This window comes from Danio rerio, chromosome 5 (assembly GCF_052040795.2).
Source record: "Danio rerio strain M-AB ecotype USA chromosome 5, GRCz13ab, whole genome shotgun sequence".
Lineage (NCBI taxonomy): Eukaryota > Metazoa > Chordata > Actinopteri > Cypriniformes > Danionidae > Danio > Danio rerio.
This window is the reverse complement of record NC_141025.1, coordinates 26,804,307-26,831,718: the sequence shown is the minus strand read 5'-3', so window position 1 is coordinate 26,831,718 and position 27,412 is coordinate 26,804,307. Positions and strand designations below refer to the sequence as shown.

The 27,412-nt window shown below is 34.8% G+C and overlaps 1 protein-coding gene across 5 annotated transcripts in view; it reads right to left on the bottom strand.

Moving 5' to 3' along the window:
- cemip2 (cell migration inducing hyaluronidase 2) overlaps positions 1-27,412 on the bottom strand; it is a 53,427-nt gene that overhangs the window by 7,417 nt on the left and 18,598 nt on the right. For 2 of the 5 annotated variants that reach the window (XR_015490432.1, XM_087252548.1), the window contains exons 5-19: positions 25,744-25,913; positions 24,520-24,708; positions 19,544-19,713; positions 17,002-17,214; positions 15,606-15,811; positions 11,111-11,180; positions 10,197-10,325; positions 7,635-7,723; positions 6,255-6,386; positions 4,993-5,028; positions 4,300-4,455; positions 4,041-4,218; positions 2,174-2,389; positions 1,285-1,496; positions 953-1,135 (exon numbers count right to left, since the gene is read on the bottom strand). Coding sequence is in view for 2 of the 5 variants with exons in the window: in XM_087252548.1 (XP_087108674.1) it covers positions 953-1,135; positions 1,285-1,496; positions 2,174-2,389; positions 4,041-4,218; positions 4,300-4,455; positions 4,993-5,028; positions 6,255-6,386; positions 7,635-7,723; positions 10,197-10,325; positions 11,111-11,180; positions 15,606-15,811; positions 17,002-17,214; positions 19,544-19,713; positions 24,520-24,708; positions 25,744-25,913 (2,349 nt within the window). In the remaining 3 variants the exon portion in view is untranslated. 5 annotated transcript variants of the gene reach the window in all.

The window sequence follows — 27,412 nt, the reverse complement described above, 5'->3', positions numbered from 1 at the left end:
TACTTCTGCGAGACAAAAAAAATTGAAACTTTTTAAAAAAAAAAAAAAAGCAATAACCTAAATAAAAATCTTAAAATTAACAGGTTTATGAAAAAACTAAGTTTGCCTGCAGCGTCTCGCTGTAACTACAATTTAAAATGAAATAGAACATCACATGTCAAACCCAGCAGCACTGTGACAAAATTAGAAAATAAGAGGCTATACATCAAAATTAAAGTGCCTAAAAGAATTAATGTTTTGAGACAGCTATAACTAAGCCATTCATTGGTTGATTCCACTGATGTGTAAACAATGAGGCTGTGTGTCACTATCAGACATTGCTGTCTTTCTTTAGAAATGAAGGAAAAACAGAGTCTCAATCAATTCTGTGAATTTGGGGTGAAACCGTTGGTTGATCCAAACAATGGTAGAATGAAACTTAGAAAGTAGTGACTCCTGATAAGTTTGGTGGCAGTAGAATTTCTATTTAAATACACCTATTTAGCAGGACCTCCTTTAACATTATCAGCAAGACTGTTTCCAACTGGTATTAGCATGTTTTCAAGTGGTCAGCTTAGAGGGATTAAAGTTTAAGTTAGACTGATGCACAATAGCTCAGTGAATTAGTGGTTCTGTCATTAGTACCTTGTTTTAAACAATTAATTGACAATATAACAATTTTCAATATCACTTATTCATATTACAGGACTTTTCCTTGTGTAAGAAATGGTCTTTGGTGGATTAAAGAAAATTGCACTCTATATCAGCAACGATCAAAATAAATTTTACTATTATTGCAAATATATGACCTGCTAAAAATTCCATGTTTCTCTGGAATTCATGAAATTCATAATTATGTGGTTGAGTGGAATGTAATTTTAGTTTTAGTCTTTAATTTAGATTTGCAAGAAACCTACAATACATTTATGAAATCTAAAAGGCATGTCAGCTTATCAGATACATTTATTCCTACCCTGCAGATTTGTCGAAGAAGTACTTCCTCTCCTGCTGTCGTTTCTCTAGGTCTGCAATAGACGTCACAGGGCCGTAGTCTTCTATCCCTTCGAAGCCATTGTTCTGCTTGTTGTAGATGTCTGAGGTGATCTGGAAGACTGTTTCATTGGGGTAGCAGAGGCCGAGAAGAGCCCAATCATCCCTACATGAGCAACACAGGCAAATAGCACATCAGGCTGTCTCTACCACATGAAAAATCGATGTTACTCCAATTATATATATATATATATATATATATAACACAAAATCTCATGGTAATTCTTCAAAAAAAATGATTCTTTTTTCACTTACTGGTCAAAATTAATGAGTGACAGGACAGTTTCCCTAGGTGCAGGTCCATTCCAGTGCATGGTGTAGCTCTTGCCCATCATCAGCACAGGCTGGTACTGCTGAGATGGAGATGTCTTGGTTCTGATGCCTCTGAGAACCATTGGTTTATCAGGGTATTCGTCTCTACTGATGGACAGGCTCAGATTAGATGCGGCCTGCGTCTGTATGTACACCTACACAGAGCATAAACAAACACTGTGTTACGAAGACATTCAATATATAATGTACAATAATTTGGTGAAGATTCATATTTGAACAAATAACTTGACAAAATAAATTGTTCAAATAGCATTGAAAAACGTATCAGTTAATAATAGGAAATGTATTTTTGTAACAATATGCATATTAGAATGATTTCTGAAGGGTCATGTGACACTGAAGAATTACGTAATTATGAAGAAAAAAATTTTTTTGCCAATATTTCTTTAAATAAAATATATTAAAACAGTAAAGAGTAACTTATATTGTAAGAACTTTTATTATATTACTGTTTTTATGTTTTTCAAATCAATGCACTGGCATAAAACATGTCTTTCAATTGCATTTAAAAAACAATTAATTTCATAATAGATTAATTTAACCATTATGAGAATGAATAACTGTTTGAAAAAATGTTTTTCAAACAGTTAATTAGTACTTTGATACCAAAAATATCGAGTAGCATTTTTTAATAAATAATATGAATAACTTAATCTTTTGAAAAAATCTATTACAACTGTATAAAAATGATTAATAAAACCACTTTACAATTCAAATAAATGTATTTAGCACACAAAATGGGATGACAGAGATGTCTGACCCAGCACATAACAATATAGATAACTGCAAAAGGAGTATTTATTTTCTGTACCTGAGAGTATTTTCCACTGCAAACAACTCCATTCCACTGAGGCATGTCTACACACTGAGGGTGGCGGATCAGGAAGTTGTCAGCTCTTGCCACATACGTATCTGCATAACCACTGATAGATCCATCGAGATCATGAAAAATTGAATTTTTATCACCGTCCAGATCATTCTGCTCAAACCAATCGCCTGGTCGGCCAAAAAATGCTCTTAGAGTGACCTGGAGGATTAAAGGAAGATCATTGGTCATGGTTAATTTAAAGCTCCCGTGAAAAGAAAATAAAGTTTTTCAGATGTTTGTATCAGTATTGTTAGTTTTTAGGATATCTATAAGCTAGTGTGCTCCAAAAACAATGACACAATTCGCATTTAGAAGATATAAATCTGATATAAACATGTAAGACTTGAAGTTCCGCCTAAATAGATCATTGTTTTTTATTTCACGTCACCTCATGCTTCAGTTTCTCATCAAATCATGACCAATCAAATTCTATCTAGCACCCGACATACCCCGCTCCCTTCAAGACGCTTCACATTTGATGCACTTGAGCTCAACCACTCTCACTGACAGAGCAGTGATTAAGCAAAACCCTATTGACCGTTTTTTTTAAGGGGAGGGGCTACACTATGTCCCACCCACTCTTCATGTTTAGGTTGAGATTAAATCAAACATCAAATAAAACTGCACATTTCAAAGTACTTTACAAGACTTTCAAACAAAGAGACTTCAAAACCTTACAGAATAAATGAAATGATCCAGACAGACTCGGTATGGTACAGTACATTCAGACAAAACAAGTGTGGCAAAATGAGACCACATTCAAAGTCCTTTTCTAGGCTCTTTTTAACATATGCTAAATACCAGCTGCCAGAACTCCATTCCTCAGCAGCAGCTAAGCAGATGGTGACCAATCAGGACAGAACAACCAGATGTGCCCTCTCTCAATGAGAAACTAGCAGCAAGTACATGCATTATTAACACTTAGTGTAAGCTGAATAAGTGTCATTACAAACCAGACAAACTGGGACATCTTGGTCTCTAAACTAAAGGTCTCTATGACCTTAAGCTAATTAATTAAGTCCAGGTTGACCTACAGCCCCAGTGCCTTTAATTAGTATATCAAAGCTAACCTCCCCAAAATAAATAAGTAATAAAACTTAATAATAGGTGAAAATGTCATTAAACTGTTAGTGTTGGAGAGGTTGGACACAGACATGCTGCAAACCATAGCTTTAGCTCCTGCAAGCATTGCATCTTGATTGTTTTCATCATATTTCTTACATTGTCATATCTGTATTAAATAGTAAATAATAGAAATAATCAACTAAAGTAATTGTGACAAAATTAGGGTTTTCAAAAAGAAACTTAAATAGTATCTAAATGAATAAGATGAATTACAGTACTTTACAGTATATGGTCAAGCTGTCTACTGATAATTCTTGCATCTACAAACATTTGAATGCTATTAAACCATTTGTTTGCTTGTTATTTGTTCTCGTTTTAATATGACTTTTAACTTGTATTTAAAATGCTTTGTTGTCTAGCAGCAAAAACAGAAAAAAAACTAAAATCAAATGTACATGGTAGTTCTTGTGACACAATATTTTTGAAAATCAAATGATAGAATCTATTTTATAAAGTGAATACAAAAATTATATAATTTAAAATTAAACCAATCAATTAATATTTTTGAAAAGTAAAAATGTACTCAAATACGATACACGTTCACAAAAAATTCAGTAATTTTATATACACTGTGTATATTCTGTGAGTAACTTATAAGTTATATAAGTAACTTAAGTGTTAGGTGGTTTAGCAATGTTAGGAACATTTGAACAGTTTCCAGGTCTAAATGTGTCTGTTCACTCACACTAGGATGGAAGGCGAGAGCAGACAGGTTATTTCTGGGTGTCAGCTGCCAGATGTTTTTCAGACTGAATCCCACAGCCATAGTGAAGCGGTCTGCTGTGGGACTGAAGGCCCGAAACGTGCTGTCAAAGATCCTCACTGGACCATCATTTATCTGAAAACCTCGGATGGGAAACGTCCTGACAAGTATGGAAACAACACTTAGATTAAAGAATTTCCCTAAACACACCAATTTTCCCTCCATTTCTCCTGCCACATACTTGTTTCTAGGAAGAGTCCTCATCTTTCCGTCAACTCCACCAATACCCCAGTATTTGTTTTGACCTCCATTGGTGCCACGATTTCTGCTCTCACCAATGAACAGAGACTGGGAGACCTCCTGACTGGAGCCTTCATCTTTCGGGTAACTGCCATCACTGCAGGGAGGAGGATGAGGAGGGGGAAAACACTTTAGTTGTTTAATTAACTGTTGCCCTTAGGAGGTTGATGCAGAACACCAGCACAGACAAGCTCACAAACATACACATAGTTGCCAATCAGATTGTAACCATTTTAGCATAATAAAAATGTATTTCTTTAAATAAATCTGCCGGCAGCCAGAGGCACAGACTGTAAGAACATGCCTGTAAATGCACATCCACTTACATAAACACCATATGGCTGTCAAATTAACATGTCTAATTGCTATTGTTTAAAAAAAAAGATTCTAGTAATCAAAAGATAATGAAAGAATGGCAAAAAAATATTAAATAAAGAGATATTAAAAGTTATATAATAGTATAATGTAAATCAAATATTTATTGCAATGAAATAATTTAATTAGTTCCAATGTACATTTTAAAATCAGAATTCTGTTACTATTGAAGCAATTTAAAACAGCACTGCTTTACTTTGTTTTTCATATGAGGACTTATGAAGAATTATGGCTTGTAAAAAAAGAAATGACAAGGTACCTTGCGAATGACAGTCCAACACCATTGTCTGCAAATCTATCAGAAAACAACATTTAAGAGATTGAATTATTTAATGTACACACTGAAATTCTCAAAATGTTTTTGAGAAAAGACAGCTCGCCCAAAACTGAAAATTTGCTGTATATTCACCCTTAAACCTTCAAAGATGTAGTTCAGTTTTTGACTTCAACACAACAGTTAATTAAGATTTTAGTTGAATATGTGGAGCTTAGTCATACAAGACAGACACTATACAGGCAAAATAGAATTAATACTGTGGCTTCTGATGATACTCCTGAAGATGCTGATACTTATGAAGCCAGACAATTAGTCTTTGGACAAACTGAATATTAAATACAACATATTATTACCTTTAATCCTCATGTCCTAACAATGTTTGATGCAACAGGAAGCTTATGCTCAGGAACATTTGATGGATTAAAGGTAATAATGTTGTAAATAATATTCAGTTTCTTGCACAGGCTGTTTCAATAGACTTTAAGGTATAGTTAGGAGCCACAGGTATTGATTTTATTTTGCCTATATATTGCTTTTTGAACTCTCCAAATACCAATAGCCATTGACTTGCATTTGCATTTGACTTTTATGAATCACCTAGGACCTCAATTACAGCAAATTCTGTTGTATCGAAGAGAAAAAAAAAGTCACCTAAATGTTAGATGGCCTAAAGCCTCCTTTCCTTTCCTTAAAGTAGTCCGGGAGTTCCAATCATCTCCCTATGCTGAAAATTCGGATCCAAATTGAGCTGCGGATCCATTAAAATATTTGAACTCCTGCAACTAGACCGTATGCAACTGGCCGGTGTGCGAGATGAGAAATAGTAGTTTTTTTGGTTATTTTTTTAATCACAACATATATATATATATATATATAAACATTTCTATTCATAAATGTAAGTAATAAAGTAATAAAAATATACATTTTTAATGTTGTCTCCACATTCCCTCTAATATTTTTTAGTAATCTTTGAGTTTCTAGTAATCATTCATTCATTAAATCATGGTGAATGCACAGAAAATAAATGCTCTTGCTTTTGCACTCCTTTATTTTGAACACTGCGAGAACAGCTTCTCTCCCATGATGCACATCAGAAATGAAAATTCTATGCGACTGCCACAATGGGGTTTATTCTGACAGTAGTGTCCAAATGTTGTGTGCAGTGGAAAGGCGGCTTAAGGCTAAATTACATTTCTGCTCATTTTGAGTGAACTATAAACTAAGAAGTTTTGTCTCTCTCTTACCCTGAGTTTCGTATGATGATGTCACCTCCACGAATCCAGGCACCCAGATCATTATTTTTAAAGGAGATGAGAGTATCAATGATTGCAGCCACCCGTGGCCTGCTAGGATCAGAGCTCTCGTGAGGCCTGAACCTGAGAAAGTCAACAATTGAGAAATTCAATCTTTTAGAACCACATAAAAGTACTGTTTCCCTATGGAAAACAATATAAGGTGCAAAAAAAATGTAAAATTTTAGGGTGACCTTTAGACTGACGTTTTAAATATGATGCAGTAAATCTAAATAAAGGTAAACATTAAATTTTATAAAGTACATAATAGTAAAGAGCTAATTAAATATTAAGATGCAATTAAAAACAGATTTTGTGCTTATCTCAAAAATTTCCAAAATTATAGATTGCTGTAATGATGTTATACACCCATATTTCATCCAAAGTACATACAGCATTGACGATCACAGAAAATATAGTTATTATCGTATACTGAAAAACAGGAAAAAATGTAAACCATATATTAATAGTGAAGGGAACAGAGTCTGAAGCTCTACCAGTTTCCCAAAATACCACAGAAACTCTCTGACATTCCAACCAGAATATATTGATATTGATCTCAACTTATTCCTTGGGTCATGCCAAGAACATTGACACCAAATATGCTCTTTTTGGCCAAACTGTGAGCCATATTGATTTTGTTCAGAAAATTATTTTGCAAACTCCTCCAAAACCGTTTGCAAAAAATCTAAAAAAAAAACAACAAAAAAACAAATTTGAATTAGATCATTGTCAGACCATCATGACCAAGTGTTGTTAAATTTGTGTCAGTAGGCGAAATGGTTTTTGTTTACGACACCAACACATGTGCTCAGATGTGCTCATTCTGCCTCTGGACTGCTTTGCTCATTCTGGCTCTGAACTGCTTGGCCCCTTAATTGCTGCTTGTAGCTACAGTATATTTTTCTATTTTTCTTTATTTAACCAGGTAAAAAAACTCTCTGAGGTCTGCAACACAGAGAAAATAATACAGAGCAATTCCAGGTTTATGGATGTAAATGGATGTTTATGGCATTTGTAGTAAAACTCAAAACATAAATTCACAGAGAAAGCTCCACTATGGATGAGACAGATGTAAAATTGACACTTGTGTGATTTTGGTCAATCAAATATAATACTTTAAACATTAATAGAGACACTTTTGTGTGTTTTTAAGGCACTGTAAAATACTTGCTTACAAAAAAAAAACACAGAAACGGTTTCAATATTTTGGCGAAAACTTGATTTTTTTTATGGCAAGGTCGAAATTTGCATGCTCTATAATATAGTTTTTCAGCAATACAAAAATCAATAGTCTCTGGCAACAGAAAAACACTGACATTGTTCACTCACCTAGCACTGTTGTCCAGACAGAGATATTCACGTGGGTCTGCTGCAGTGGCATTGGTGCTCTTGACTTTTCTATCAATAAAGAGGCCAGCCTGGCGCAGGACAAGAGAAGCAATCACTCTTCACTTCCAAATAACATGTTCAATATCGGGTTGTACTCAAACACATTTTCAGTGAAAGTGAAGCCTGTAGTTTCCCTGCACCTGGAGGGTCTTGAAACTGAATACACAGTTGAAGCTTGCCAACATAAACAAGCAGATAACAGAGAACTATTGTATAGGGAAATGCATGTGGGAGCACACCATCACACTAAGACTCTGAACAGTGAAGCATTTGAGGGAAACAACGAAGATGCCTCGTGTATTTGCAATAAAAGCTTGAAACTGATTGCATAAGTCTTTCCTGGAGGCACAATTAATACAATCGTACAAATCCCAAATGATTTATGAAATGCAATGTTATGGGATAGAGCAAGGAAATGCTAACTTCACTACTGGGAGGTGGGTTTTAAATGTAGAAAATACACTCATCAGCTAGTTTATTAGGTACAACTTGCTAGTATCAGGAATGTTGTGGTCATAAATGGACAGCAGCAATACTCAGGGTGTAAAAACAATAGTCAGTTGGTATTAGAGGATCCAAAACCTGCCAAGAAAAACTCCCTTGTACTATTACACCATCAGACCTGCTGATGCAACCCATGCAAGATCAATGTTTTCATGTTGTTTACATCAAATTCTGACCCAACCATCTGAATGTCACAGCAACTCATTGGACAAGACAACCATTTTACCAGTTTTTTATTGTCCAGTTATGTTAGCCTATGCAAGTAGTAGCCTCAGCTTGCTGTAGCCATCACTGATGTGGTTCTTCTGCTTCTGTAGCTCATCTGCTTCAAGTGTTTTGCATTTATAGATGCTTTTCTTCAGACCTCAGTTGTAATGAGTGGTAATTTGAGCTGCTGTTTGTTTTTTTCTTTGGTTCCTTTCTTCTTACCGCTGACATTAATAAGATATTTTCATGTATTAACTGGATATTTTCAGATTTTCAGAATCAGAACATTCTCTGTAAACACCCTCAAGGCAATTGTATGTGGAATCCCAGTAGATCAGTAGTTCCTAAAACACTCCAACCAGCCTCTCAGAGCCTCAAAACAACCATGTCACGGTCAAAGGTGTTGAAAAATTATCTTTCTTTTCCCTTTGTATGCTGTTGGATACATTTTTAAACACAGCTGATTGGCCATTGTGATTGTGTGCTCAACAGATAGGACTGAGTTTGGCTCTGAAGGTCATCGCTTCACTATTTTTCACCACAGCAGCCTGCAAAGATACACGCTTAAAACCTGCAACTATTAGATCAGTGTTTCTCAACCACGTTTTCGCTGAATCCATTGCAAAATCAAGAAAAAAATCTGAATTTGTTTTGATTCTGCAAAATTCTTAATTTAAATTCAAAATAAATCACCAAAAAATTTTAAATAATCAAGATTAAGGCATCGCGTGGTGCGAATTGGAAGTTTTGTGCGTTTGACGCACTTCAGACTGCAAAAGAAGGTTGGAGCAAATGGAGCAATGGAACAGACAGATGGACATTGGTACATGGATGACGGCCACTGGACATGACTAAATTGAAGGACATTATTTGTGCTTTACATGTATGGCTGATAATAGGATCTGCGTCAAATCGATAAATTATTTCGTTTAACTCTTTCCTGAGAGAAAACGCTTTCCTGCCACTGACGAGTTTTACAGCAATCCGTGTTTTTGGTGTATTACGGTAGGGGAAGCCCTAACGTATGTCCAATGTGTGACATGATGTCAGATGTTCCGGGGAGTGAAATCTGAGAGAAAGTAAGATCATGGATAAAAATAAGAGTTATACAACTTCCTTTGGCTTAAACCCTACCGTTTTAGTTTTAGATCTTGTCTTGACAAGAGACCAAAATAAAGTAAAGACCAAAATCACAAAACTGTTTGCAAATTTCTGGGAATTACCACCACAAAATCATCCATTATTAAATCGCAAAAAACTAAATAAATAAAATTAAAATCACAAAAAAAAATCGTGAAAAACTACGGGGTCTGATCAATGAGCTGACATATAAGAGGTCTGCTTAAAGATCAGCTGATAGATGCAGATTTCTAATGCTCTATTGTACATTTATCTGTGCACACTGTTGAAGAGTAGTAAAGTTATTAAGAGCCAATCACAGTCCTTTATGAACACACTGGTCAATCAGTGGTTTTTAAGAATGTGCTCAACAGCGCTAGTGTGAATTTCGATTTATACCAATGTCGATATTATTAACAACCCATTAAAAAGATTTAAAAATGCTCCCATATGATCGGCTAATTAAATATATGCAATGATGAGCATTACAATAATTGTATTTTATAAAGTGGTGGTGAGTTCAGCATCATCACTGACTGTGTAATAACACAAACTTACATACTAATACTAATCGAAGTATCCTAAAGTGTTTTCTTATTTTTATTTAAGTGTTGGTTTTGCCCACCAACCTGTGAACTTGATTTAAGATTCATAGATGAAGCTATTAATTACCTTAAAGTTGGAATGAACACGGTTGTTAAAGAAGGTGCCCAGAGGCGTGAGCTCAGCTTTCGTTTCTGAAATCATTCCGTGAGAGTCACCTGTAGACGAGTTGTGGAAAACATACCAGATCCCTGCATCCTGGGTGAAAGAAAATAAAATAATCAGAAAATTAAGACTACATAATATTATGTACTTGTCATAAATATTACATAGCTCCTCAATATTTTCTGAAAGGTAAAAATCCCCATCCAATGATAATTATCTTAAAAACTAGGTATTTTGTTGTTGGTGCCAATAGCCTAGTGGTTAAATGCGTTGACATAGCACCATTGTGCTCACGGCGACCCGAGTTTGATTCCCAGCTCAAGGTTCTATGCCAATCCTTCCCCTCTCTCTGCTCCCAATGCTTTTTCTATCCGTCCTCCATTATCCCAATAAAAACTTTTTTTTCGCCTTTTATCCCAAGAAAGGCAAAAAAAAAAAAATGAAATAAAATTGTTATTCAAAACTAGGTATTTCATACAAGTGCAAAGTGCTGTAATAATATGTATTCAATGATATACATGACGGAAAGAGGATTGAGTCCTACTGTAAGTTATTTTTTAATAAAAAAGGGTGGAGGGTACATCCTTTTATACACAAGAACTCAATCAAAGAAAACAAAGCAAAGCAATACCACCAGAATAAAGAGATTTATATTGGCAAACGCTTCTTTAATAAAAGATTGGAATGAGGAGATGCTATCTGTGATTGCATAACTGCCTTGATGTTCTCATCATCAGTATAAGAGCTGTGGGCAAAAATTCAATTCCAGACAGTCACAGAATCTTTCTACAGAAATATTGCAATCACACATTCACTCAGTGTTCATTAGAGATCCTAATGGAGATAATTAATTTGTTTATGTCAGAGATTGTGCATACCTGAGATCCAGCTGCTGAGTTACTGATCAAATGATTATTGGGGTGGGCGATCCAAAATGAAGACACTGCCCTAGAAAACGCACATAAGACAGAATCTTCCTTAAAATACACTGAAAGGATGAAGTACGTGCATCGTAAATATACAGTTGAAGAATTATTAACCCCCCTTTGATTTTTTTTTTCTTTTTTAAATGTTTCCTAAATGATGTTTAACAGAGCAAGGAAATTTTCACAGTATGTCTGATAATATTTTTTCTTCATGAGAAAGTCTCATTTGTTTTATTTTGGCAAGAATAAAAGCAGTTTTTAATTTTTTAAAAAACATTTAAGGTCAGAACTATTAGCCCCTTTAAGCTACATTTTTTGATAGTCTACGGAACAAACCATTGTTATACAATAATTTGCCTAATTATCCTAACCTGCCTAGTTAACCTAATTAACCTAGTTAAGCCTTTAAATGTCACTTTAAGCTGTCTTAAAAATATCTAGTAAAATAGTATGTACTGTCATCATGGCAAAGATTTTTAAAAAATCAGTTATTACAGATGAGTTATTAAAACTATTATTACTATAACTATTATAGTATATAATAATAATTATACTAAATTATAATAATAATAATAACGATTACTAAATAGAAATTGGGGAAAAAATAAAAAAGGGGGCTAATAATTCTGATTTCAACTGCATATATTTCACTCCATGTAGTGCAGGGGTGCCCAAACTAGGTTCCAGAGCGCTGCTGTCCTGCAGAGTTTAGCCCCAACTTGGAACAGGAAGTTTCAAGTATACCTAGAAAGAGCTTGATTGGCTGGTTTAGGTGTGTTTAAATGGAGTTGGAACTAAAATATGTTGGACACCGGCCTTCCTGAACTAAGTTTGGGTACCCATGATGTAGTGTATGAAAATAGTTTTATTGTATTATTGTTAAATAATAAAACATAATAATAATTATTAAACATAAATAAAATTAAAAATAATAAAACTAATGAAAGTGGGGATAAATGAAACAATTTTTGCAAACTACCATCAATTTTATTATTAAACTTGCATGCTTATAACTTAACTAAAATATAATAAGCCAAAATTATTTTTAGTTCAATATGAATCTTTACATTCATTATATTACTACATTATAGATGAAAATAGCAGACAGCAATAACACATTCTGTGCTGATAAATGTACAGTACCATTTCAAAACACCATTTTTTGAATTGTTCGTTTAAAAAAAAAAAAAACGGAAAGAAAGTAAAACATTTTGATCAGTAGTTTTTTTTAAGTTAACATTTTCAAAATAGTACCAAATTAATATATTGTTTGTTCCCATAAAATACTAAATATATTAAAAAAGAAACCTGTGGAAGTAAAATAATTAAATAAACTGAAACCTAAAAAGTGAAATAAAAATTAACTTAATTAAAAAAAGCACAACTTGAATCCCTTTAAGTCACAAACACGCAACTGTTAACTAAAGTGACCCCACCATTAGCTCACTTTTTGATCTTCAGCTCTGAAACTCATTCCAGCATCTGTCTTCACCCTGAACATCTACAGCTCAATACACAATCCCACACACGCTCCCAAAACATTTGTTATCCTTTTGAAAACAGCAGCTCCTCAGCTGTCCTCCGCCTTGGACATCGGGTGTTTTATTGCCCGGATAAGAGAAAAAATCCTATCGCTGAGTCTCAGGAAATGAGAGCTCTGTACTTTCTCTTGTTATTTAAACCAAACAATACAGCAGGTCACACTGTCAAGGTCAGACACCGAGAGCAGAACAGGAGACATTTTAGATAAAAGAAAAAAAAAATTTCTAGCAGGCACAGTTTCAAGCAGAAAGGCCGTAACATTAGAACAACCACAGAGTCACATAAACCCATAACACCTTAAATTATGTATATAACAGTATTTTAATAAAATATCCAATTGTTAAAAGTGATTCAGATAAATTATTTAAATAAAAATGGGGACATTTATTTCTATGGATCTTTTTGGCTTGAGACTTATGGTCTCATTTACTTCCATTGGTTTTGAGAGGTTTAAACAGCTTTTTATGCTGCTTTATGTTGAAAACTGATATTTTCTTATTATATTATTGTACTTTTTATGTATAGTCATGTACACACTTGTATGTAGATCTAGTAGTTTCCGTTTTCTGCTGTTTATTATTCCTGGTCATAACTCCATAGGTGACTGAATCGAAAGCTCTAAGACAATAGCAAAAATAAGCACACTTCCACATTGCAGAATAAGGTCAATAAGCAGCAGCAGGTCAGATTTACCCATATAATACCTTGTTTTTTAAACCTGCCTTTTTTATTGCTAGGTTGCTTTTATTACTTTTTTATTTGCATTTTGAAAAGGTGAAACATCTTTCACCTACTAAGATAGCAATAATCAGCACTGCAACAAAAAAGTAACAATTATGGTAAACTGTATACGTTTACATGTAAATTTACAGTAAGCTACTGTATTTCATTAATTACAATTCAATACAATACAATTTGAAGTATTTATATCTACACTAAACCCCCTTCACAAGCAGAAAGTCATGCTAATATGTTGAAGGTGCTCATTGAAACTACTAAATACCATCACAATAACATGCACCACACTAAAATAATGTGATAAACATTATTTAAAATTAGATTTAACATTAAACTTTAGTATACATAAATGATAGCTAACCATGAGAAAGAATCATAGTACTGTCAACAAAAAGAACATACTATTTTTTGGAGCGTATGGTTATGGAAAATAATCAATCTGATATCAGACAGGTCTGCCATGGTGTCCCTCTGGGGTCGATCTTAGGTCCCATACTTTTTAGCATTTATATGCTTCCACTGGGACATATCATCAGCAAATATGGGCAGGGATAACACTTTTATGCTGATGATACCCACAGTTATATCAGCTCAAAATTCAATTTGTCTGTTACTGCCTCAATCCTCTCAGAGTGTGTGCAGGAATTTTAATTGTGGATGCATCAAAATGTTCTAAAATTGAATTATTCTAAAACAGAGGTACTCCTTATTGGCACACCAGCAGCCTCTCTCAAAGATAGCGAGTTTAAGTTGAATCTGGATAATGCTGTCGTCTGTCTACCAAAGCATGCAAGCACATTCTCTGTTGCTGCACCTAGGTTATGGAATGCTCTCCCTTATTCTGTAAGAAATGCTTTCACACTAGCTAGTTTTAAGAAGATGCTAAAACTCATCTTTTTAAGACTATATTTTTTGATCTTGATTGTTCTGTGTTTATATTTTAGAATTTTATGTATTGTATTTTATTGCATGTTTGATTTATCTGTTGTTGTTGTAGCACTTTGGGTCTTAGAAAAGTGCATTATAAATAAAAAAAAAAATGTACTATAACATAGTGGCATGCAGTGGAATTCTGGGAAAGCAAATATACACTTATGCACTGCATTCATATTTATAGTAAAAACCAGGCAACATATTTTACTTTAGTATATTTAGAGTTAAAATTACAAAATTTTTTTCGTCACAATGGATAAAAGAAGGTGATTTTTGGAGGAAAAGTATGTTTTAGAGACACAATGTCATGGGTAATGGTGAGTCTGAGGGTGCACTCACACTAGGCTATCCGAACTGTGCCCAGGCACGTTTGACAAGTGTGAGTGCTCCAAATTGGGCCCAGGCACAGTTCAGTTGGCCGGCCCTGGCCTGGTTTGAAGAGGTGTGCCAGAGCGTTGTTCAGTTGGGCTTTGGCGCAATATGCTTGTAGTGTGAGTGGAAAGCGCGCCTGAGCCCGAAACCGAAGATGCAACATGACTTTGATAAGGATTTATTAATCATTCTTACTGTTCAATGAACGCGGACTGTCATAGTTTATGTAAGACGCAAACACCTAACTACACATCAGCTGCACCTTCAGCAAATATCCTAATACGTGCAGCACAAAGACTTTTTTGATAATTTTTGAGTGTCAAAATTTGTGGATCTGTTCAGCAAAATATTTTTCTGCGTGTCATTGCAAATCAAATGACTAAAAATAATGCAAAACGATATAACTAAAGCAATGTCCACCATGCTGAGCGAGAGCGCTTCTCTACTGTTAAACTGAACAGTCGCATCATTGATGATGTAAGCATGCTCAGGCGCAGGCCGTCGGGGGAGAGGGGAAGGGTGATAAGCGCGCTTAAGCACTTTTCAAGGCAACTGTACCCAGTGCGAGTACGCCATGAACGTTTGATATCATGGGTGAATGTTGTGTCTTGTGTTGACTTGATGAGAATAAATAATAATTTTATGAATCTAGATAGACATTACTTTGCAAAGGCAGGAACATGATACAGTGAAATAAGTCTTTTTTTCTGCCATATCAAAACAGTTGTCATGTGCATCTGGTTTTAAGTATACAACAACCCCTGGCAATTCTGATGTTAAGAAATGTTGCACAGGCAAATGAAAAGTTGCACAGGCCTATCCAGCAGTATTAAATATATATATATTTGTTATAATATCTTACTTGCACTCATTCGCAGGAATTGGTATGTATCCTTTGTATACCCTATCTGTGATTTCAGTGCACATGCTGTCGTTGCGGTCAGTAGGTAGAATGGTTCCTGGTCTGGTCAACAAGCCTAGGTTATGGAAAAATATGTTCCTTTGTTCAATTCCATCCTTCAGGAAAAAACAGTGTCCCAGTGTATCATAGCCAACAGTGTCCTTAACCTGTGACAAAAAAAAGATACCATGGTGTGATAAAATGAGAAAAATACTGTTGTAATAATTTAAACAATAGCATATTTTTTATGTATTTAAATCAAGTGATAAAATAAATGTACTATACATTTCATATCAGGATTTTTCATAATATTGTTATAATTTCTGCAAAATCCTAAAACAATCCTTTTATATAAAGAAGAGTTGCATGACCCTGGATAAACGTAGAATCAGATTTTTTTTTGCAATAGAGATCTCAATTGTCCTTAAATTTTTAGGTGACAACTAAACAAAATGGTGTCATTTTCTGGAGGTTCTATAAAATTACTAGCTTAAACCCAAATACAAATATGCAATTACCCTGAATTCATTTTTTTAAAAAATAAGTTTAAAAAATGATTCAATAACTTACTCATAATGACTTCACATGATCCATTCATGAATGAATCACATGAATGAATTATTCAATAAAGATATGCTCACTTACATTTACATTTACATTTAGTCATTTAGCAGACGCTTTTATCCAAAGCGACTTACAAATGAGGACAAGGAAGCAATTTACACAACCAAGAGCAACAATGAATAAGTGCTATAGGCAAGTTTCAGGTCTGTAAAGTCTAAGAAGGGAAGTATTAGTAGTATTTTATTTTATTTTATTTTTTTATTTTATTTATTTATTTTGTTATTTTTTTGGTACAGTTAGTGTGATATTCAGAGAGGCAATTGCAGATTAGGAAGTGTAGTGGAGACTACACTTGATAGAATGTTTAAGGCACAAGTGACTTTAAAAATTTCAATCCATCTTTTCTATTTTTATTTAAATAAGACCACAGATGTGAGTGTTTATACCCAGACTAGAGAAAGTCTCAGTAAAAGGTTAAGCAATCAAACTAATTATAAATTAATTATACTTTTATTTAAATCCAATAATAGAATAAATAATAATATGAAAAAACTGAAGTTTTTTCCTTACAATATTTGTCAAATATTTAACAGACAGTCAAATTGTCATTTAGAATCATGCGGATATATGAATCATGATCACAATCTTTAATTGTGAGATTTAATTTTCTGGTTTAAAATTGATTGCGATTGAGGTTTTTGATTTTTGTTTTCAGATTTTTCAATCTTTGATTATGAGTCTTTATGTGCGCATACAGGTGTGTTGTTTATTGTTCTGCATTTTTGTGGCTCACCAGCAGGCCATTTGTGGCGTGTACAGTAACGCATCTAGAGAAGGAGTGATGGATGGAGAGCGAGTCCACATATGCAGGGTTACTGTATCCTCCACTCTGGTCCACATCTCCACATCTATGAAAGTTTAAAGGGTATCTGCCCTTCTCACGCTGCTGACCCATGTGTTTCAGCTCTATGTGAGACAGATGTACTGACGTGAAGTTCCCCAAAATCTGAACACAAAAAGATTAAAAACAGTTCAATTTTTCACAATATTTCCCATTATATATTTTTAATATTTATTTATTTGTTTGGTTAAAAAAAATATACATATTTATATTTTTGGGCATGAATAATTTCAGGCTTGACTTAAAAAAAAAAAAAAAAAACGTAAAAACTGCAATGGTCAATATTATTAGTCCCCTTAAGATTTTTTTTAATTTAGTATGCAGGCTTCCTTCTAGTGGCATGCCGAGAATTATTGAATAATGACAGAAAAAATAGAGCACTTTTAACCCTTTGACGTGAACGATTACACTGATGTGATCAGCACAGGCTGTTCCCTGAAGCATAAGATCACATCGATGTGCGTAGAGCATTTACTTTAGTTCATCGCGTCATCAGATGGTAAAAATCAACCCGCTTTGGTGCAGAGCCAGCGAAAGAGCCGTGCTGCGCTTGCGGAGCAGATAGACGTTAGAGAAGTGCTTTAGCAGACCAGTGCTGTTGTGTTGGCATTTCAGTTACTGGAAACTCAGGAATCTCCCCATGTTGCATCATTGGTAAAATAGTTATCACAAATTTGTTAAATGTGTGTTTGTAGTTGTTTAAAAACAATGCATGTTTTCGATATATAAAGTTTTTAAAGCAGCGTGGCTTTAATTAATTTGTTACCCAAGATTTAGGCTAATTTATTCAATTATTCATTCATTCATTTTCTTGTTGGCTTAGTCCCTTTATTAATTCAGGGTCGCCACAGCGGAATGAACCGCCAACTTATCCAGCAAGTTTTTATGCAGCGTATGCCCTTCCAGCCGCAACCCATCTCTGGGAAACATACACACACACATTCACACACACACACTCATACACTACGGACAATTTAGCCTACCCAATTCACCTGTACCGCATGTCTTTGGACTGTGGGGGAAACAGGAGCACCCAGAAGAAACCCACGCAAAGGCAGGGAGAACATGCAAACTCCACACAGAACCGCCAACTGAACCGAGGTTCGAACCAGCGACTCAGCGACCTTCTTGCTGTAAGGCGACAGCACTACCTACGTTACCACTGCCTCACCAGGCTAATTTATCTGGATGTGATTCAGTCACAAAACACAGAACATAGACTCAAGCAACTTTGCTTTGCTCGAAGCTTGGAGCTAGAATATAACTTAATTAAAGTTAGCCTCTGAGTGCGGTTAACCCAAACTCCACGGTCACCTTGAGATGAGATCTTAAATAAGGTAAATTCTGCACGTATGAATGAATAAATCATGTAATGACATATAGCCTATATTTATGAGGTCCAAGCAACATTTCCAAGTTTTGACGAATAGGTTAATATTGGTTAATACTTTATATTTAGGTACAGCAGTTTTCTTTTTACTTTAAGAGCAGTAGCCTACCATTTTTAGCTAACTTTTAAAAAGCACATTTTAAACGGTTTTATTTATTTATTTATTTTACCTATAAGCACAGTACAGTGTTAATGTTTAAACTATTCATAATGATGAAAGTGGCTGACAATAATAAATTTGCTTAATAATAGGAATTAAACTGCCTCGTCATTATGGTGGTACTTGGAGAGACAATTTTTTTCTAAGGTGGTACTTGATGAAAAAAGTTCATCAAAAGTTCATGAGAACGACTGGTATAGAACAAACCACTGTTATCCAATAACCTGCCTAATAAACTTAACTTGACAACTTAACCTAATTAAACGTCAAGCTGAATACTAGTATCTTGCAAAATAACTAGTAAAATATTATGTACTGTCATTACTGCAAAGTAAAAAGAAATAGTTATTAGAAATTAGTTAGACTAAAACTATTATCTTTAAAAATCTTCTCAGTTAAACAACACTTGGAAAATCAAATAAAATTTGACAATCTAATAATGTTGTCTTCAATTGTATATCACACACAATCTATATTAAAAATATTGTAAAATATTTGATTTATAGATCAAAATATAATAAAATTAATAGTTTAATTTTACAAATAATTTTATTCACGGGCACATTAAATGCGTCTCTACATTAAAACTGTGACTGAGGGTGCCAGAATAAGCAAAGCCTGATATATAGCGAGTCATTTACATAAGGTAAACACTGACCTGTCAACTAGTCGGCTAGTAAAATATAAAAAAGAGCAGTCATACAAACATTACTGTGTGTTGTGGTTTATCCTTATTCTGTCGCCAAACAAAACACACAGATTTAAGATTATGCTTCCTGGTCCTTACATTCAAAAAGAGCTACACTCAATTATGCGTCTGTGATTTCTCCACATGACAGCAGCAGACAGCTTAGTGTTAAACAAACACACACAAACACACAGACCTTGATGTGTCCCCCGAAGGTGTCGTAGCTGAAGTACTGGCACCAGTTTCCTCCATAGCAGGAATTTTCCATCTCTCCATGAATGAGGATATTCCTTGAGAGGAGAGCGACCTCCGCACGCATGTCTACGCCGTCCAGGATCTCGCCAACATGGCTGAACTGAGGTTTTCCTGACAAATCCCAACACACAAGTGCAGTCCATAAAAATCACATTGAATCACTCTGAGCCCGATTATATTTTATACAATTATAAACATACAATTTTAAACATAAAAAAAAGAGACAATTTGGTAACACTTTATTTTAGTCCCCTTGTTCAATGTTCTAACTATTATTGTTTTGTTATTACTAAAACCAATAAGATATGCATATTCACATACAACTTGCGACAAACCTAACCCTCACCCTAACCATATGAAAAAGAAAATGTAGCTAATTCATAGGTAATGCTTTACAATAAGGTTGTATTAGAGTCAACTTAATGGTAAAAGGCAAGTATTTATTAAAAACTCTTCTAGCAACTAGCAAAAAAAACTGTAGAGGCTGATTTATACTTCTGCGTCAAGCGCATGCATATGCTCTGATGCAGCCTTTGTGCAGTTGCATAGCCCTCTGACCTCTCAAAATATATAACTACACATCGCAATGACGTGTTTTGCAAGTTGTGTAATTGCTCGGCTTGGTAGCTGTGACCAATGTGGGCGGGGCCGAGAGCTGCGTGAACCTGATGGAGTGAGTGTTTACAAGTGTGGAGTCCAGTGAAGTAGCTATACATAAAAACTGTTGTTTGGTGTTTACCTTATGATTAATGTTGTTGCCCGTCCGCCGCCTCCCTTCTCTGAATGAGTGTGTTTTAGCTAGTTATACACTAAGGTAGCGTTTAGAAAAAACAAAACACCCGCAAAGAAACACGACACAGAGGAACATAAAAACCTATTGCCACCTAACGTTTCGGAAGTGTTATTGCAGAGCAACACAAACAGCGTGCAGAAATATAAATGCATGACTACGCGCAAAGCAGGCGTTGTGGGTCATGCCGATCACTCGACGCAGAAGTATAAGTATCAGCCTTAACTCGTAAAGGGCTACAACTCAAACCCTCTACCATATGTTCAAAATATGGAGAGGATGACTTTTCGGTAAAACTACAAATGGGCAAATAGCTGCAATATTGGGAGAAATGGATTCTGCTTATGCCTCTACATTGTGTAAATTGATCTTTATATGTTTTTGTTATGTGACTGGTGACCAGTCAACGGTTTATTTAAGTTCTGATGTTCTTGTATTTTAATTCTCTTTAAAAAAAATAAATTTAAAAAGGTATTTAAAAAAAGATTGTATTAGTGGTAACAGTTTAGTTTAAGTCACAATTCGCAATAATAAATAATTAACTAACACTACTAGCTTAAAGGTGCTGCATGTGAGTTTTTGAATCTTCTAAAGCATAAAAATACCAAAATATGTTTGCAGATATTTAAGAAACATGCTAAGTGAACATTCTTGTTTATCTGATAAACAATGCTAAAGTAAGATACTCTGCTTTGAAAATGAATGTTATGTAACAGAATGTCTGTCTTTGTTTTGGTCATTTAACTTGCCCAATGCCAGTTTAGCCAATTATATTTCAGCACTCCAGGTTGTCTTGGTGGAAAACAGCATATTTGATTCATTCAGTCAAAATGTGCAACCGAAATGTGACCTCTGGTGCACAGTAGCACTGAAATGAGATGCAGATTCAGAGTTACACATGAGGTGGTTATTAGCAAATATATAAATATTACGAACGTAACCATTAGGCGAGCAGGTTACATTGTAACCCTGTGTTCTAACAACATGCTACGTGAAGAGATTTGCAGTGATAAGCAATTTGGTTGTTTGCACCAGACGAAACACAACAGAAATTTAAATACAGCCATACAGAAACACAGAATAGTGCACTAACTGCACTCCAACAAAACAATAAGGTGTATAATCTAACTAATACAAATTAAACCTCTTTAACATTACTAAATGAACATGCTGAATCACTGATATATGTTGGCTTGCACAGTTCAATTTCAAATGGTTTATTTTATTTTTAAGATCTGGGGTGAACTTTCTGCTGCTGCTTTCAGTAGTATGGCAATAAATGCCATGTGAAATGGCATTCAAACTCATATTATTAGCATTTAACACTGAATAAAGCACATGAGGTGTAGCTGTGGTGATCATTGTCATAATTTTTTCTTGTTGAAGAAATAGAAACCGTTTCTAAAATATAAATTTCAGGTGGTGGTTAAAAAACACTCCTTTAAATTTAGAAAATATTCCTTTAATAACTTTTATTTACACCATAAAATAAAGTGTAACTTCAGATTTCTCAATAAAATATGAAAACATAGTTATTTATTATCATTAAATGTGATTACTTATATGGATGAACTTTTTTTTTAAATAAATACAAAGCAGATCCAGGAAGGAAAGCCACCCATACACACATTCAGAATGCCCTTTACGCACACAGTATCCGCCCGGAAGGATAAAGGCTGGTTTGCCAACCAGGACACAATGCACTAGGTGACATTTAAACTACATCCTTTCAATAAAGGCCACACTTTGAAAGCATTTCCAATTCTTCAATGCCTTCATATATATGTGCTGGGAATAATGGCTATATTGTAGGTGCACAATACCCCCCACAAAATTATCTAAATGCAAACTAAGTTTTTTTTCTAAACTTTTATTCTAAATATAGATTAGGTCTGGGAATAAAAGGATAGAGAGGAAATGCATCATATAATTCTAAAATATGGAAAGACTGACATTTAGATGAAGACTGCAAGAAGAAACTTTTATAGTTAATTTATATATCATAACAGAAAGAAGTAAGATAAATGTGAAAGATATATGTAAATAGGATAAAGGTAATTTAAAATAATGTATGACCACATGTTTTTACATATATACAGCTGAAATGAAATTTTTGATTTAAAACATTTGATTTTTTTTTAACACATAATTTTACACAAGGAATTTTTCACAGTATTTCCTATAATATTTTTTCTTCTGGAGAACGTCTTATTTGTTTAATTTCAGGTAGAATAAAAGCAGTTTTTAATAAAAAAAAAAACATTTTATGGTCAATATTATTAGATCCTTATATATTTTTTATATCTACAGAACAAACTATAGCTATACAATCACTTGCCTATATACTCTAACTTGCCTAATTAGTTAAGCCTTTAAATTGTGATTTAAGCTGAATACTATTATCTTGCAAAATATCTATTAAACTATTAAGTACTGTCATCATGGAAAAATAAAAGTTATTAAAATTAGTTATTTAAGCTATTATGTTTAAAAATGTGTTTTTAAAAAATCATTTACGTTAGACAGAAATTGGGGAAAAATATACAGGGGAGGGGTTGATAATCCAGGAGGGCTAATAATTCTGACTTCAACTGCACAGTTACAAATGTTTGCTTGTAATGTAAGGTGTTGACCACTGTTTATTTATATACTTGCTACTTTTTGTGTTGTACTATGAACAATTTTTAAGTAAGTACCCATGACAAATGTTGTTTGTTTATTTTCATTATTATTGTGTTGATAGTGAAGCGAAGCAGTGGCACAGTAGGTAGTGATGTCGCCTCACAGCAAAAAGGTCGCTGGTTCGAACCTCGGCTCAGTTGGCGTTTCTGTGTGGAGTTTGCATGTTCTCCCTGCTATCGTGTGGGTTTCCTCCGGGTGTTCAGGTTTCTCCCACAGTCCAAAGACATGCAATACAGGTGAATTGTGTAGGCTAAATTGTTCGTACTGTATGTGTGTGTGTATGTTTCCCAGAGATGGGTTGCAGCTGGAAGGGCATCCGCTGCGTAAAAACATGCTGGATAAGTTGGCGGTTTATTCCGCTGTGGCGACCCCGGATTAATAAAGAGACTAAGCCGACAAGAAAATGAATGAATGAATTGTGTTGATAGTTACAAAATATAGTATAAAAAAAGAAATAAATGTATCATTTTATTCAGCCAAGATGTAATAAACTAATCAAAAGGGGCTGTAATAAAGCTTTGATCAGCATTAGAGACATATACAATACATCAGTTTCCACAAACATATAAAGCACTTCAACTGTTAGTAACACTGACAAAAATAAGAAGCATTTCTGAAGGATCATGTGACATTAATGATGGTGAAAACTAAGCTTTGCCATTTCAAAATATGTTGAAATGGAAAACAGTAGTTACTAGTGATACTACATCAGTGTTTCTCAACCATGTTCCTGGAGGACCACTAACACTACATGTTTTTGATGTCTCCCTTATCCGTCACACCCGCTACAGGAAATTCAGTCTCTGCTAATGAGCTGATGATCTGAATTATGTGTGTTTGGTTAAGGAGACATGAAAAATATGCAGAGCTGGTGATCCACCAGGAACGTGGTTGAGAAACACTGTAGTAGTTAATATACATTTTTTTAAAGATTTATTTTTGCCATATTTGCCTTTATTGCGATAGGACAGTGGCTAGCCAGAAAGCAAAGTTGAAAAGAGAGCACTGCCCACTAGACTATCAACACCAACACAATTACTTTTATTAGTTACTTTTATTATTGTAACTTTAATTAATTATATGCTGCCTTGATCAGCATAAGAGATTTCTTTCTATCTAACGAAAACACATACACAAACATGTATGTGTACAAATTCCAGTACACCCTAAAGAGCAGTTGGGACGTTATCACTGTAAAGCAATTAGTGACAAAAAATCTGAATTTTGAACAGGGTGGAGAACATGATGGAAGAATTATCTATACAGCCACTGCTGGCCTATGGTCAAAAATGACAAGTTTGTTTATGGGACTCTGGTAAACAGTCCTCACCCTTTTCCTGTTGCAAACTCATAGACACTGTCAACTTGGCTTCATGAAAATTGACAGCAAGATTGAGAGCAGAGATGCTGTAAATTATTAACACAACAAACCAAAGCCATCTCACCTTGAATTTGAACTTGCTTTCTGTTACAGTTTGGACAGGGGAGCAGGGTGAACTCTTCTGCCTGGTACATGGAGTAATCTGTGCTAGCCACCACAATCCGATCACCCGGATTCCAGCTGCTCACGTCATCTTGCAGGTTCAGAACTACTTTATCCACTGCATCCACTTGGAAGCCTGTAGTAGGGTAACCTTATGGCAAAAAACAGTGAAGGTTTAAAAAGGGTTTTCTTTTTTGTCTTTTTCATCTCATGTACTCACAGATCCTTACGCCACACTGTAAACACAACATTTTAGGTGAGAAGAAAAAAAAACTTTTGTTTATTTTTGTTTTTGTTTATTTAAATGCAAATTAGCCCAAGTTTTACCTCAAACACATAAAATACACAAACTCAAAAATTGACATTTGCTGTTTGTTATTGTCACAATCACCAGTGACCTAGTCCATACAAATCGCTGGAGAACTGCAAATCTGCCACCAAAAGAACTATAAATCCTGTGACGCACCAAACCCACACACCTGTTCCTGTTTCACACACAGCTGGAGGATCATTATGAACTGATTACATAGACTTTACAAGCAGCACAGACACACACACCAGTTGCTGAGTCTGGTTATACTGCTAGTGAACATTACGACACGTTTCCTTTGTCTAGCCTAGCCATGTTTGACCTTTTGCCTTGTTTTACTGTCTCCGTTGTTTTCGCCGCATGTCCTGACCATTCTTTGAATTCTCCGTATGCACTTGTTTGCTCCTGTGATCGACCTTTGCCTGCCTGACTATTCTTGTTAATAAGTACTGCACGTGGATCCTCTACTCCGTTGTCCAGTGATGATAAGCTGAAACAATACAATCGGGGGGTGGGGGGGACTTAATTGTTTTATGTTCAAGTCACTTAAATTTGTTAAAACCAATAAGTTAACTTATTTCCTTTATCTTGTCCCAACACAAATCAATAGTTTGGAACTCAGGATTTTTACAGTGTACTAATGCAACTCAAGCATGCCTCGTCCTCTTGGGCAGAAATTATTAATATTTGAGATATTGCGACATTTGTGCTTTGTAACATAGTAGATCCTTTGTTATTTTTAAACAGCAACATTATAGTGAGTATTGTTTTGCTCATTACCCACTAAATAAGCTGATAGACTAAAAATATAAAGGAGTGCTTGTAACATATTCTTGTTCAATAATGTGGATTTTATTGGAAGCAGTCCAAGCATACCATTACTCCATTCACTGTAAGCAGTAACAGTGAAACCGACACCATCCACAGTGAAGAAGTCTTGGCGAGCCAGCGCCTTGCCACCTGTGTCATGGTTCTCATGCTCTCGAACGTCTTCTGTGCATGAACCATTGCCTCCCCCAATCACAGAGACCAAGGCCCAGGCATCCCTAAAAGAGAGATTGACAGAGAGAGCAATTAATATGCCAGTAAAGCACAAAAAACATGCAATGTGAGATGTGTGATGTATTTGTAGAATCTAAACTAGCTAAAGCCAATTAGTTATTTAACAACAATAAAACAAATGTTTGGGGTGTTTCCCAGAACTGGGCTACAGCTCGAAGGGCATCTACTGTGTAAAAGAAAAAAGACTCTGTGAAAAAAATACTGATTTCTCAATTTTAATCGATTCCCATTAATATTTTCCTCAATATTTTTAATGCATGTTTGATACATTTTGTCATGTTTAAACATTTTTTCATTTAAAAAAAAATGCTGGCACATACCCAATGAACTGACTCCCAATAGCTCTAATATAATTTATTTATTTTAGTTTTTTGACAGGAAGTGAAGCTGAAAGTGCACAGGATCGGAATAGTTCCATGAGGGGCCTCAAAATTCAGATGCCCACAGTGCATGTGCAATATTTCAGAGCACTGACCATTAATCTATTAGCAAAGCAATCAATATTGAATTAAACCATGAATTATGTGTGAATATACAGCTCTAATAAATAAATGTGTGTGTCATGTTCGTCTGCATTCAGACTTGTCATTGTAAACCTATCCCCCTGTACATAATGTTGATAACTAGCTCATTCATTTTTCTTCAGCTTAGTCCCTTTATTTATCAGGGTTCGCCACAGTGGAATGATTTGCCAACTTATCCAGCACGTTTTACAGAGTGAATGCCCTTCCAGCTGTAACCCAGTGCTGGAAAACATCCATACATACTCGTTTACACACATACACTATGGTCAATTTAGATTATTCAATTCACCTGTAGCGCATGTCTTTGGACTGTGGGGGAAATCGGAGCACCCAGAGGAAACACAGAAATACCAAATGACCCAGCCCAGGCTTGAACCAGTGACCTTCTTGCTGTGAGGCGGCAGTGCTAACCACTGAGCCACCGTGTCGTCTGATGATTAGTTATTCCACATAAATATAACAGAAGAGGAACCCAGACTTTGAGGTAAGACTGCAAGGATGGATGAAAATGACTAATAGATACCTTCCTTCCTATTATTTACCTAGAGCGTTCATTAGTACGCTGAAAAAAGTAGTTTTGCCTGAAAGCAATTGAAGTTTTCTGTTATTAGTCTGTAATGATGATAATAAAATGTGAAGTTGTTTTTATGCTAGAAGTCCCTGCTTTTGGATAAAGGAACTGTCTGAATCTTTATATTGTTAAAAGTTTAGAAGGACTGTCATCTTTAAAGGTGAATTATTGAAATTTCAGTCATCTTTCTGTAATCACTTTTCAAGATAATACTAAATGCATATTGTCCTTTTTCACAATTAATTCATAAATGACACCAAATTTGGCCAATGTAGAACATAAACAAACAACTACCTATTTCCCTGTATGAAATTTCCAAAGATGGAACAAAAACAAGTGGTAAAAGACCAAAAAACAAAACCACTGGCTTCTGTTACTGTAGTAGCAT